At 38.7% G+C, this 14,695-nt stretch overlaps 1 protein-coding gene across 6 annotated transcripts in view; it reads right to left on the bottom strand.

The window, feature by feature from the left end:
• The window catches only part of CDC25C (cell division cycle 25C), a 30,917-nt gene that overhangs the window by 15,260 nt on the left and 962 nt on the right, over positions 1 to 14,695 (bottom strand). For 3 of the 6 annotated variants that reach the window (XM_086411816.1, XM_086411814.1, XM_086411815.1), the window contains exons 2-7: positions 14,429 to 14,637; positions 13,449 to 13,543; positions 12,708 to 12,753; positions 11,106 to 11,139; positions 10,911 to 11,000; positions 6,571 to 6,729 (exon numbers count right to left, since the gene is read on the bottom strand). In XM_086411816.1, the coding sequence (XP_086267942.1) occupies positions 6,571 to 6,729; positions 10,911 to 11,000; positions 11,106 to 11,139; positions 12,708 to 12,753; positions 13,449 to 13,543; positions 14,429 to 14,625 (621 nt within the window). In that variant the 5' untranslated portion in view covers positions 14,626 to 14,637. Of the gene's footprint in view, positions 1 to 5,686; positions 6,075 to 6,570; positions 6,730 to 10,910; positions 11,001 to 11,105; positions 11,140 to 12,707; positions 12,754 to 13,448; positions 13,544 to 14,428; positions 14,638 to 14,695 lie in introns of those variants that run through there. The other 3 variants (XM_086411818.1, XM_086411817.1, XM_086411819.1) reach the window with 2 other exon arrangements.

Genomic DNA, 14,695 nt, shown 5'->3' on the forward strand with positions numbered 1-14,695 from the left:
AAGAAAACAAGCCATTGGTCTTTAATATTTATTAAAGACCAATAAAATAAATACCTAACAGCCACATGTTATTCTTCCATGTAAACAAACAAAATTACAGAGTGTTTACTGGGGTGAGTCTATTTTAAATTCACTGTCATATAATGTTTATATTGTACAATTCAAAATGAACAAAGTTTCTAAGACTGTGAAAGATCATCAATCAGCAAAGAAAGATTCAATTTTGTTCAGTTATTGTACTTATAATTTCACAAAAGCAGTTTAAATACTTCAGAAAAATTTCAAACAATAAAATTGAAAACAAAAGAATTTTCTTTTTAATCAACATTAAATTCAACTTTATTACGTTAATAACTATTGAGACTTGTCTGTATTAATGCCAACATTTTACAAATACGAAGACTAACTTGTATTTCAAGAGCAACATTAAGGTTCATTTCACAATGGGCTTTTTTGTTTTTTTCCAAAAGGCCTAGTAGCATTTTCCCCATGCTAACTATCCCTAACTTTCTTTTTTCCACAGATCTACTCTCCATAATCAGCAAGTCCTCAAAAATGTTTTCTTTAGGAAGGTCACTGTCAATTCTCCCAATACCCAGTATGTCCCTTTTTGATTGTTATCTTGGTTCTGTTGTTTTGCCACAAACCAAGGAAATTAAAAGAAAACAGAATTTAATTTAGTGGGAGGGGGGTTCAGGATGGGGGGACATACGTGCACCCATGGCTGATCCATGTCGATGTAAGGCAAAAACCATCATAATACTGTAAAGTAATTATCCTCCAACTAAAATTAATTAGTTTTTTAAAAATAACATTAAAAATTACATTTTTTAACTTCAATTTATAGTGCAGTGGCTCCCAGACTTTAGTGTGCATCAAAATCACCTGGAGGAACTACTGAACTAGATTACTGGGCCCCACTCACTTCCCTGGTGGCTCAGACGCTAAAGCGTCTATCTTCAATGTGGGAGACCCAGGTTCAATCCCTGGGTTGGGAAGATTCCCTGGAGAAGGAAATGGCAATCCACTCCAGTACTATTGCCTGGAAAATCCCATGGACAGAGGAGCCTGGTAGGATACAGTCCACGGGGTCGCAAAGAGTTGGACACGACTGAGCGACTTCTCTTCACCCACACAGATTCTGATTTAGATCTGGGGTCAGTTCAGTTCAGTTCCTCACTCATGTCTGGCTCTTTGCAACCCCATGGACTGCAGCATGTCAGGCTTCCCTGTTCATCACTAATTCCCAGAGCTTGCTCAAACTCATGTCCATCCAGTTGATGATGTCATCCAACCACCTCGTCCTGTGTCTTCCCCTTCTCCTCCTGCCTTCAATCTTTCCCAGCATCAAGGTCTTTTCCAGTGAGTCAGTTCTTTACATCAGGTAGCCAAATAATGGAGCTTCAGCTTCAGCATCAGCCCTTACGATGAATATTCAGGCTGAGTTCCTTTAGGATTGACTGGTTTGATCTCCTTGAAGTCCAAAGGACTCTCAAGAGTCTTCTCCAACACCACAATTCAAAAACATCGATTCTTCGGCGCTCAGCTTTCCTTATGATCCAACTCTCACATCCAACCAGGACTACTGGAAAAACCATAGCTTTGACTAGACAGATCTTTGTCAGCAAAGTAATGTCTCTGCTTTTTAATATGCTATCCAGGTTTGTCATAGCTTTTCTTCCAAGGAGCAAGTGTCTTTTAATTTCACGGCTGCAGCCACCATCTGCAGATTTTGGAGCCCCAAAAAATAAAGTCAGCCACTGTTTCCACTGTTTCCCCATCTATTTGCCATGAAGTGATGAGACTGGATGCCATGATCTTCGTTTTCTGAATGTTGAGTTTTAAGCCAACTTTTTCACTCTCCTTTTTCATTTTCATCAAGGGGCTCTTTAGTTCTTCTTCACTTTCTGCCATAAGGGTGGTGTCATCTGCATATCTGAGGTTATTGATATTTCTCCTGGCAATCTTGATTCCAGCTTGTGCTTCTTCCAGCCCAGCGTTTCTCATGATGTACTCTGCATTTAAGTTAAATAAGCAGGGTGACAATATACAGCCTTGATGTACTCCTTTTCCTATTTGGAACCAGTCTGTTGTTCCATGTCCAGTTCTAACTGTTGCCTCCTTACCTACATACAGGTTTCTCAAGAGGCAGGTCAGGTGGTCTGGTATTCCCATCTCTTTCAGAATTTTCTACAGTTTATTGTGATCCACACAGTCAAAGGCTTTGTCATAGTCAATAAAGCAGAAATAGATGTTTTTCTGGAACTTTCTTCCTTTTTTGATGCTCCAGCAGATGTTGGCAATTTGATCTCTGGTTCCTATGCCTTTTCTAAAACCAGCTTGAACATCTGGAAGTTCATGGTTCACGTATTGCTGAAGCTTGGCTTGGAGAATTTTGAGCATTACTTTACCAGTGCATGAGATGAGTGCAATTGTGTGGTAGTTTGAGCATTCTTTGGCATTGCCTTTCTTTGGGATTGGAATGAAAACTGACCTTGTCCAGTCCTGTGGCCACTGCTGAGTTTTCCAAATTTGCTGGCATATTGAGTGCAACACTTTCACAGCATCATCTTTTAGGATTTGAAATAGCTCAACTGGAATTCCATCCCCTCCACTAGCTTTGTTCGTAGTGATGTTTCCTAAGGCCCACTTGACTTCACATTCCAGGATGTCTGGCTCTAGGTGAGTGATCACACTATCGTGATTATCGGGGTCGTGAAGATCTTTTTTGTACAGTTCTTCTGTGTATTCTTGCCACCTCTTCTTAATATCTTCTGCTTCTGTTAGGTCCATACCATTTCTGTCCTTTATTGAGTCCACCTTTGCATGAAATGTTCCCTTGGTATCTCTAATTTTCTTGAAGAGATCTCTAGTCTTTCCCATTCTATTGTTTTCCTCTATTTCTTTGCATTGATCGCTAAGGAAGGCTTTCTTATCTCTCCTTGCTATTCTTTGGAACTCTGCATTCAGATGCTTTTATCTTTCCTTTTCTCCTTTGCTTTTTGCTTCTCTTCTTTTCACAGCTATTTGTAAGGCCTCCTCAGACAGCCATTTTGTCTTTTTGCATTTCTTTTTCTTGGGAATGGTCTTGATCCCTGTCTCCTGTACACTGTCACAAACTCCATCCATAGTTCATCAGGCACTCTGTCTATCAGATCTAGTTCCTTAAATCTATTTCTTACTTCCACTGTATAATCCTAAGGGATTTGATTTAGGTCATACCTGAATGATCAAGTGGTTTTCCCTACTTTCTTCAATTTAAGTCTGAATTCGGCAATAAGGAGTTCATGATCTTAGCCACAGTCAGCTCCCGGTCTTGTTTTTGCTGATTGTATAGAGCTTCTCCATCTTTGGATGCAAAGAATATAATCAATGTGATTTTGGTGTTGGTCAGCTGGTGATGTCCATGTGTAGAGTCTTCTCTTGTGTTGTTGGAAGAGGGGGTTTGCTATGACCAGTGTGTTCTCTTGGCAAAACTCTATTAGCCTTTGCCCTGCTTCATTCTATACTCCAAGGCCAAATTTGCCTGTTACTCCAGGTGTTTTTTGACTTCCTACTTTTGCATTTCAGTCCCCTATAATGAAAAGGACATCTTTTTCAGGTTTTAGTTCTAAAAGGTCTTGCAGGTCTTCATAGAACCATTCAAATTCAGCTTCTTCAGCGTTACTGGTCAGGGGAAAGACTTGGATTACCATGATATTGAATGGTTTCCCTTGGAAACGAGCAGAGATCATTCTGTCGTTTTTGAGATTGCATCGAAGTACTGCATTTCAGACTCTTTTGTTGACTATGATGCCTACTCCATTTCTTCTAAGGGATTCCTGCCCACAGAAGGTCTTCTACGTCATCACAGAACCATTCAACTTCAGCTTCTTCAGCGTTAGTGGTTGGGGCATAGACTTAGATTACTGTCATATTGAATGGTTTGCCTTAGAAACGAACAGAAATCATTCTGTCATTTTTGAGATTGCACCCAAGTACTGCATTTCAGACTTTTTTGTTGACTCTGAGGGCTATTCCATTTCTTCTAAGGGATTCTTACCCACAGTAGTAGATATAATGGTCATCTGAATTAATTTCATCCATTCTGGTCCATTTTGGTTCACTGATTCCTAAAATGTCAATGTTCACTCTTGCCATCTCCTGTTTGACCACTTCCAATTTACGTTGATTCATGGATCTAGCACTCCAGATTCCTATGCATTATTGTTCTTTACAGCATTGGACTTTGCTTCCATCATCAGTCACATCCACAACTGGACGTTGTTTTCGCTTTGGCTCCATTTCTTCATTCTTTCTGGAGTTTTTCTCCACTCTTCTCCAGTAGCATATTGGGTACCCACTGACCTGGAAAGTTAATCTTTCAGTGTCCTATCTTTTTGCTTTTTCATACCGATAACATGGTTCTCAAGGCAAGAATACTGAAGTGGTTTGCCATTCCCTTCTCCAGTGGTCCTCATTTTGTCAGAACTCTCCACCATGACCCGTCTGTCTTGGGTGGCCCTACACGGCATGGCCCATAGTTTCATTGAGTTAGACAAGGCTGTGATCCATGTGATCAATTTGGTTAGTTTTCTGTGATTGTGGTTTTCATTCTTATGACCTCTGATGGATAAGGATAAGAGGCTTGTGGAAGTTTACTGATGGGAGACTGACTGTGGGGGAATCGGTCTTGTTCTGAAGGGTTGGGCTATGCTCAGTGTAGTTCAGTCGCTCAGTCATGTCCAACTCTTTGCGACCCCATGGATTGTAGCACGCCAGGCTCCCCTGTCCATCATGAATTCCCAGAGCTTACTCAAATTCGTGTCCATCAAGTCGGTGATGCCATCCAACCATCTCATCCTCTGTCTTCCATTTTTCTGCCCACCTTCAATCTTTCCTAGCATCAGGGTCTTTTCCAGTGAGTCAGTTCTTCACATCAGGTGGCCAAAGTATTAGAGTCTCAGCTTCAGTATCAGTCCTTCCAATGAATATTCAGGACTGATTTCCTTTATAATTGACTGGTTTGATCTCCTTGCAGCCCAAGGGACTTTTAAGAGTCTTTTCCTACACCATAGTTCAAAAGCATGAATTCTTCAGTGCTCAGCTTTCTTTATAGCGGCTATGCTCTGCTGCTGCTGCTGCTGCTAAGTCGCATGAGTCATGTCCAACTCTGTGTGACCCCATTGACGGCAGCCTACCAGGCTCCCCGGTCCCTGGGATTCTCCAGGCAAGAACACTGGAGTGGGTTGCCATTTCCTTGTCCAATGCATGAAAGTGAAAAGTGAAAGTGAAGTTGCTCAGTCATGTCCGACTTTTAGTGACCCCATGGACTGCAGCCTACCAGGCTCCTCCGTACATGGGATTTTCCAGGCAAGAGTACTGGAGTGGGGTGCCACTGCCTTCTCTGGGGGCTATGCTCAGTAAATCTTTAATCCAATTTTCTGTTGATGGGTGGGGCTGTGTTCCCTCCCTGTTGTTTGACCTGAGACCAAACTATTGTAGGGGTAATGAAGATAATGGTGATCTCCTTCAAAAGGATTCATGCCTGTACAGTTGTATTCATTGCTCCAGACCATGCAGCAGGCCACTGTTGATCCACACCTCTGCCAGAGACTCCTGGACACTCACACCAAGTCTGGCTCAGTCTCTTGTGGAGAAACTGCTCCTTTTTCCTGGGCCCTGGTACATACAAGGTTTGTTTTTTTTCTTTTTTTTTAATATAAATTTATTTATTTGGGGGGGAGAAGTTGGTTTCCCCATCCTATTTCTCCGCCATCTTAGGACCGACCCCCCCCCCACACAAGGTTTTGTCTGTGCCCTCCAAGGGTCTGTTTCCAGTCCTGTGGAAGTTCTGTAATCAAATCCCACTGGCCTCTAAAGTCAAATTTCCTGGGGGTTCTCAGTCCCTTTGCCAGATCCCCAAGTTGGGAAATCTGTTGTGAGTCCTAGAACTTTCTTAACAGTCTACATGAAAAGATGGTGGAGTAGAAGGATGTATGCTCATCTTCTCCTGCGAGAACTCCAAAATTGCAACTCACTGCTGAACAACCATTGACAGGAGAATGCTGGATCCCACCAAAAAAAGCAAACCCCTGCACATATTTGTTTCAAAGAAAGGAAGTTGACTCAGAAAATCTAAATGCCTCAGAAAGCATCTTTGACATATCAGCGTATTGCTAATAACACAGCCTTCATATATTCCTCTTAGTGATATGGAGAGGATAAAAGAAAACAAAAACATACTCTAAAATATTTGAAAAATCATCCTAAACATATTTCATCTATTACTATTATTCTGGAGCTATCTTTTACACCAGATGGTGATTTATTTAAACTGCTAACAAACCTTCTCACCAGCAGTAATATTCCCATGATGACCTGACTATCAGTCAGGTAACCCTTAGAGTATAGAGACCATATCTTCTTGATCTCTTCAGACCTACCACATAGTCCAGTGGCTGCAACATATTACAGACACAATTTTATTTATTTATTTATTCAAGAATGAAGGAACTTGAAAAACGCAAAGATACTATCAAGAATGAAGGAACTTGAAAAACGCAAAGATACTATCAGAGAGTATTTTACCTTGGCCTTTTCTTGATCTTCCAGTGAAAACTCCATCAATTCATCTGATATCTCTTCTGCCTGATCTTCTGCTAGTTCTGGATTTTTATGTAATTTTGAAACTGTAGTAATGGGACTGCCCAGATGTTTCATTTCACTTTCCACCAAGTTTCCATTGTCCTACAAAGTATATTGACAATTGACAATGTTAAAAACTATCTAGGACTCTTCCCTTATAACAATATAAAAATATTAACTCAGAATGAATCAAAGACCTAAATGTAAGAGCTAAAACTATAAAACTCTTAGAAGAAAACAGGATGAGGTAAGCTTTATGACATTGGATTTGGCAATGATTCCTTGAATATTATATAAAAGCACAAGCAACAAAAGAAAAATAGGATAAACTGGACTTCATCAAAATTAAAAACCTTTGTGCATCAAAGATTATTAAAAAACTGAAAAGGTAACCTATAGGAGAAAATTTTTGCAAATCACATAACTGATAAGAGATTAATATTCAAGATACATAAAGAACTTCCAAAATTCAACAATAACAATAGCAACAATAACAACAGAAACAAATAGGACTTGAATAGACATTTATTGAAAGAAGATATACAAATAACCAACTACCATATGAAAAGATGCACAACATAACTAGTCATAATGGAAATGCAAACCAAAACCACAGAGATACTACTTTGTACCTATTAGGATAGCTACAAGGAAACAAAAAAACAGAAAATAACAAGTGTCAGCACGGATATGGAGAAGTTGGAACCATGTACATTGTTGTGGGAAATGTCAAATGATGTAGCTGCTATGGATAACGGTATGGTGGTTCTACCAAAAAATTAAACATACAATTACCATGTATGATCCAGCAATTCCATTTTTTGGTATATAATACAAAGAATTGAAAGTAGGGATTTAAACAGATATTTTTATATTAATGTTCATAGCAACATTATTCACGATAGCTAAAAGATAGAAACAAACGAAACGTCCATCAACAGATTAATGCATAAATAAAACGTGGTATATCCATATAATGGAATATTATCCAGCCATAAAAAGAAATGAAATTCTAATGCATGCTACAGTATGGATGAACCTTGAAGATATTATGCTAAGTGAGATAACCCAGACAGAAAAGGCCAAATATTATATTATTCTACTTACATGAAGCAGTACCTAGAGTAGTCAAATTCACAGAGACAGAAAGTAGACTAAAGGTTGTTACCAGAGGGAGAAAGGGGGAGTTATTGTTTAATGGGCGACTTCCCTGTGGCTCATTGGTAAAGAATCCACCTACAACGGAGAAGACACAGGTTCAATCCCTGGGTCAGGAAGATCCCCTAGAGAATGAAATGGCAACTCACTCCAGTATTCTTGCCTGGGAAATCCCATGGACAGAGGAGCCTGGTGGGCTACAGTCCATGAGGGTCACAAGAGTCAGACACAATTCAGAGACTAAACTACCACCACCATTATTTAGTGAGCAGAGAGCTTCTGTTTTTAATGATAAAAAAATTCTGAAATGGGTAGTGAACATACTTAATGTTGTGAACATACTTAATGCCACTGGACTGTACACAAATATGGTTCAGATGGTAAATGTTATGTATATTTTACTATATTTTAAAAAATTACACATACATACACTAACAGCTATCTAGCAATTTACTATGCTCCAAGACTTGCCTTACTCCAAGATATGAAAAATCTGAAATATGCTCAACTTTATCTCCTTAGTATGGGGCATATTAAAATGCCTTCCCCAGAGTGTTGAGATTAGGATCCAAATCTTTGGAGTATATCAAGTCCACAGTTTATTAAAAACAAGTGATATTATATACCCAAAACTAACACAACCTTGTAAATCAAATATATTTCAATTAAACAAATACAATAACAAGTTTAACTTAAAACTCCAGTAGCTAAATGAACAAAGGACACAATCATTCATTAGAGAAAATATGCATGGCTAAGTACTTTGGCCACCTCATGCGAAGAGTTGACTCATTGGAAAAGACTCTGATGCTGGGAGGGATTGGGGGCAGGAGAAGGGGACGACAGAGGATGAGAGCCTGGATGGCATCACTGACTCAATGGACGTGAGTCTGAGTGAACTCCGGGAGTTGGTGATGGACAGGGAGGCCTGGTGTGCTGCAATTCATGGGGTCGCAAAGAGTCGGACACTACTGAGAGACTGAACTGAACTGAACTAAAGGGACATGAAATCATTACTAAATATTTTTAACATAAAATAAAACATTTTACCCATCTAATTAGCACATTTTTAAAAGTGATAACAAATCATTTATCCAAATGAGCTATGGATTGCTCATGAAAATGTAAATTCTTAGAACTTTATTTGGAAAGGAATTTGGCAATATGTATCAAAAATCTTAAAAGTATTTAAACCCTTTAATCTAGTAATTATAATATTTGGTACTAATCCTCAATAAAAAAATTGTTAACAGGCAAAATTTGTGCTCAGGAATTTACACGATAGCATTATTTGTAAAAGCAAATGTATATACCCATAAGTGCCCAACAATTGGGAAGTACTTATATAAATTCAAGTTCAATTATTAGAATAAAAGCATCCACTAAGAACTGTTTACTAAGAGTTTTATTATTTATTTAAAATAATAGAATATAAAGTTATATATACAATATGACCTCAACTTTGTAAAACTATACACATGGTTAAAAGATTGAAAGCAATGAGGTAAACATTAACAGTGGTTTTTCTCTATGAGGTAGCTATTTTCTTTTTATTTTACTATATTTTTACACAGTTTTCACATGGGCATACAGTACTTTTAAAATTGACAAAGAGGGGTGCATGCGTGCTCAGTTGCTTCAGTCATGTCTGACTCTTGAGAACCCCATGGACTATAGCCAGCCAGGCTCCTCTGTCCATGGGATTCTCCAGGCAAGAATACTGGAGTGGGTTGCCATGCCCTCCTCCAGGGGATCTTCTCAACTAGAGACTGAAACCACATCTCCTGCATTCCAGACATATTCATTACCCAATGAGCCACCTGGAAGCCATGAGAAAGAGGAGGGAAACACTTTAAGAATAAAGGAGAAATGCTTTAGCCTAAGAATTTATTCTTCTTCTTAAACTTTAACATAAAAAGATCAGAGGACATGTCTCCTCTCTTTCCTTGTTCAAAGGTTACTTCTCCAACCCCTTTTCTCACTCAAGTCAGCTTAGAAAATTCAAAGGGCCATTAAATCCAGATCTGCAATCCTCTACTCCACAACACCTCAGTTGATTGTTGAGGATCATGTCCAGTGACTCACCTGTAGAGAAAGAGGAGACCTCAGGTTCCTGGGTACCCACCACTCCAGGGGCTTTTAAGTGCTGTTTTCTTGCATAAGAAAAACTACACTGGCTGAAAGAAGAGGTGTCTGTAGACTCTGCCAAAAACACTTCATCTGATGAAGCCATGGATAACCCTCACAAAACATAGTACATGTAATCAAGGTTGACCACATATCCTGAAAATACAAATTATGGTTTGGATTTGATGTATGGTGTATAGAACCGCTCTGGAGGGTACTGATTTTATGATCACAAGCCAAAGGAAGGGAGGAAAAAGGGAGCCTGACAGGGGAAGGAATGATGAAATTTTTAAATAGTGATTATAAACAGAGAGTAGAACTGTATTAATTCAAGAAAAAGCTAATTAGGACAGCCAAAAAAACATGGGCATAACTTGGGCAATGTGAGCAAAGAAGAACAGCAGCTATCTTTTATACATACTGACCTGGAAGAAAGGATGGGAGGACAGGAAAAGCAAAAAGATGGTTAGAAAAGGGGATTAATGAAGGGATTAGAGAACTATCTTAACTATTATGTAGCTTTGGAGAGGGTAGTTTCAACTTGGAACTGAAGGATGATCTAAGACTCAAACAAAAAAGGACAATGACTTCCTCAGAATAGGGGCTAAGAAGCTAGACTAAGAGGGAAATAAGAAGAAATTAAGAAACCTAGACTTGTATATGAAGCCATGCAATGAATACGTGAACAAGTTATGTAAATTATCCCTGTGTTTTTTTTTTTAAGTCCTAAATTTTTACATTACAATCAACTGAACTTGAGTAATAATGATGACCTGCTGTGGAAGACTGGAAGCCAGGTTTCCATCCTAGGATCAAACCCTAAATAGAAACAAACAAACAAACTATAAAGAATTTTTTTTTCTTCTAGTGTTGCAATTTGCTTGTCGAGCATACTGAAGCACAGACAGCTCTAGGTCTCATAGGGATACTGATGTGTTAGTTGCTCTACTCAAAGGAATAAAACTACTAATGGACCTAGGATTCCATTAAACACTCACATTTTCCTTATTTGCAGATGAGCCACATATTGCATCTTTCTTCCTGCGGCCATGCTCCAAGGCATTCGGAGTGCTACAAAACAGCTGTGCCTACAAGAGATTGTTTTCAAAGAACATCCGGCATCTTCGAGCTAAGCTGGAAATCCTCTGCCTCCCACCTGACAAACCCAAACCCAAAAAAGATGAGTTACTCACTGGGCTACATTTTATAAGATGTTGGCGGTAATTCCTGTAGATCAAAAAAAGAAAAACTGCCAGTCATTCAAACCCAAAACACGATTTGGTTATTCTTCAGTGACTCGGGACATCCCACTTTTCTTTTCTTGCATTCTAGGAAACCTGTACCTAATTGATGTCTCTTCCAATACCAATATATAGGGTGTTCTCTGTGGTAAATAACAACACATTAAGTGACATCCTGGGGATGAGGACCTCACCTCAATGGCATAACCATATATATAGATATGCATCAAAGATGATGACTTTGTCCTATATCTTATGTGGACACAGTTTACAATTTGCTAATTTTTCAGCATGGACTATTGGGAGTTAATATTTATTTTTTATGGATTTCTATCCTCCATCCCCAGACTTCATCTAGGCTACCTGAGTTAGGACATAAAAGCAATTCAAAGAAAATAAAACCAATATAAAGTAAAATTTTCACATTTATTGATTAAAAATACTCATGCAGAGTCTTCCCTAGTGCACAAAGAGGCACCTAATTCATCTAAACTTTGAAGAATAAAGTTATAAAAATATTAAAATAATCAAATGGAAAATTCATGATAAATTTAAGAATTAAAAGTACTTTTCATTCCTTGAGTACTCTCTAACTGAACATTTTTATAAGATCTTCAATAAAGAATCTTCAATAGTAATAAAAAAAACATTGTAAAATGCAGCATATGTATTAGGTACATATTCATTTAATCCTCACAGAAGTCATTTATGAAAAGTGCTATTATCTCCATTATTATTATTTCTTTATTACAAATAAACTGAGGTCCCTTGAGGTTAAGAAACTTGTCAAAGTAAGTTGATGAAGCAGTAAGACACTGGAATCCAGACACTCTGATTCCAGAGCCTGCACTCTGCTGCACTTTTGACCACTAAGATTTAGTACTACTCACATGCAGATAACAGCCTCCATCTAAGTTCAGTATACAATTCTCTTCCATTTTAAAGACCATACTGATTGTATGTGAGGGTTAAAATAAATAGCCTTCATTTTCACAACACTATTTTTTTTTACATAAGTAATCTACTATTTTTTATTTATTTTATTTTTTGGTTGCATTGGGTCTTTATTGCTGCCTGCAGACTTTCTCTGATTGCAACAAGCAGGGGCTACTCTTCATTGCAATGCTCAGGCTTCTCATTGCAGTGGCTTCTCTTCTTGCAGAGCACAGGCTCTAGGCACATAGGCATCAGTGGTTGCGGCATGCAGGCTCAATAGGTGTGACTCATGGGCTCTAGAGCACAGGCTCAAAAGTTGTGGTACATGGGCTTAGTTGCTCCACAGTATGTGGAATTGCCCTAGACCAGGGATCAAACCTAAGTCTCCTGCATTGGTAGGCGGATTTCCATCCACTGTGCCACCAGGAAAGTCCCTCACAACACAATTTCAATTTTGGAAACTTAAAATATCTTTCAAGGGAAGAACCTACGCCTTCAAGCCCCCTTATACCTTAGGTGAAACATTCGCTATAGAGTCTGCATAGGATAAAATCCCTAGGCCAGTGCTGAGAAGGCTTTAATAGTTTAGTATGGGATTCATTTAGCAAAAGAACTTACATTCCAGCTAACCGTACTTGCTCAGGTCCTGTAGACTCCAAATGACCTGCAATCAGATGTAAAGTTATTCTTGTTCATGTATTTTGTCTTTCCTTCTAATTTTCATTACCAGTGAGCCATATTAATTTCAAAAGCTGAGCTTTTAAACACAAAGGCTCTTGAAAAATACCAATTTCATGATACAATGTACCATGGTACAAGTTCACAGAAACTTGAAAATCTGCATGTGTCACATAAAGGAAAATTTCTTGGAAATAGTGCATTATGCTAACCTACAGAGATTTTTTTCATCAGTAGAAAGGAAAATTTATCACTCAGGAAATATGAAATTAGAACAAATACTAAAATGGTTGACTAGTAAAACACATTCCTTTGGGGTACACACCCTATAAAAACACATAAGAATTAGTTGACAAAGCATTTCTTTATGTTGGCTTCTTTGTCTCTGCTGAAATTAGACTGAGGCATAAAACTTTTTATCTTTAACTACCACTTTCATTCCCACAATCAATCAACAAAATATTCCTTCTTATCTAACTTTCTCAACGCAAAGTGACTCCTATTCGGGTCAATTCTCTTCCCATTGGCTGAATTATTCTTCTCAAAAATCCTCTAGGTCCTCGAAGAATTCCATCCTCAAGGCTCTCTATCTACATTTACCACCTTCCATCTCTATCATACTACTGTCCTCTCCCCTAACAATTATTCCTTCCCTTGAGGCCTTTACCTCCCTTTCCCTACCAGTTTCATCAAGGTCTGCAGAAGCAGTAAGCTGAGTGGCAGACATCTCCCCGCTGCTAAGATTCGAAAGATCAAGGCAACGTTTTGGGGTTCCTCTGTTGAGACATAATATACATCAAGATTCCAACTGGGTTATAATATCCTAAAAGGCAAAGATCACATTATCCTCTTCATTTGAAATACCTATTTCTGACTACCACATAAAACAGTCTTCAAATAAATCTAATTGATTTTTGGAAACATGTCAGACTAGGCTGAGAAAAATCGCCACCTTTTCTCTACTCCAAAAATACCTCATTTTCTCCTCCTCAACATGTTGAATCAAGGTAATTTAAGAAAATGGCTGAGGTGGGTCTTGACTCCTCATCTTTTGCTCTGAGCACCACGAGCACACAGATTTTATTTCTCCCTGGAGTCTTCAGTACTACTCTGACTTCCAACTTTGCTGGCTAGTTGAGGCATCAGAGTATGGCATTACCAGAATTTAAAGTACAATAGGGGCTTCCCTGGTGGGTCTGTGGTAAAGACTCCATCTGTCAATGCAGGAGATGTGGGTTAAATCTCTGGGTTGGGAAGATCCCCTGGAGAAGAAAATGGCAACCCACTCCAGTATTACTGCCTGGGAAATACCATGGACAGAGGATCCTGGCGGTCTACAGCCCATGGAGTTGCAAAAGAATTGGGCACTAGCAACTAAACAACAACAAAAGTAATGTTGACTGTAGTACTTATAAAACTACAACTTATATGATGCAATAGTTTTCAAAGACTTTCCTCATCATTTGATTCTATATGATCCTAGTAAGATAGTAAGGGATTATTATTTCTATGTTACAGAAAAAAAGCCTTAGACTCAAAACTATCAAATAGTTAGTCAAGGACAGTAACTTAACCCTTATCTCTGAACCAGGATAATTTTTTAAAAGCCCAAAAACTGTTTAGAAGAGCAAAGGAGATGTGAAAAGAAAAAGTAGATTTACCCAGACAAAATGCTTAGGTTTGCAGAGTCACCAAAAAGTTTCTTCTCCACTGGAGTTGTAGGGAGATCTGAACTGATGGAAAAGGAAGCATCTCTCTCAAGGAGCAGGTTTAATATCTTCCTCTGATTGGACCTAAAACTAGGTCCTGAGGCAAGGCTTCCCTCCTCTCTTTTGGATGAGAAGAATTCTGCAGACATGGTCTCCGAGTTCTAAGAAAAAACAAAACCTAGCTAAGAGACGAGGCTTCCCAGATGGCTCAGCGGTAAA

Source organism: Bos grunniens, chromosome 7, assembly GCF_055505025.1.
Source record: "Bos grunniens cultivar Pamir isolate PY7600 chromosome 7, Bosgru_T2T1.0, whole genome shotgun sequence".
NCBI lineage: Eukaryota > Metazoa > Chordata > Mammalia > Artiodactyla > Bovidae > Bos > Bos grunniens.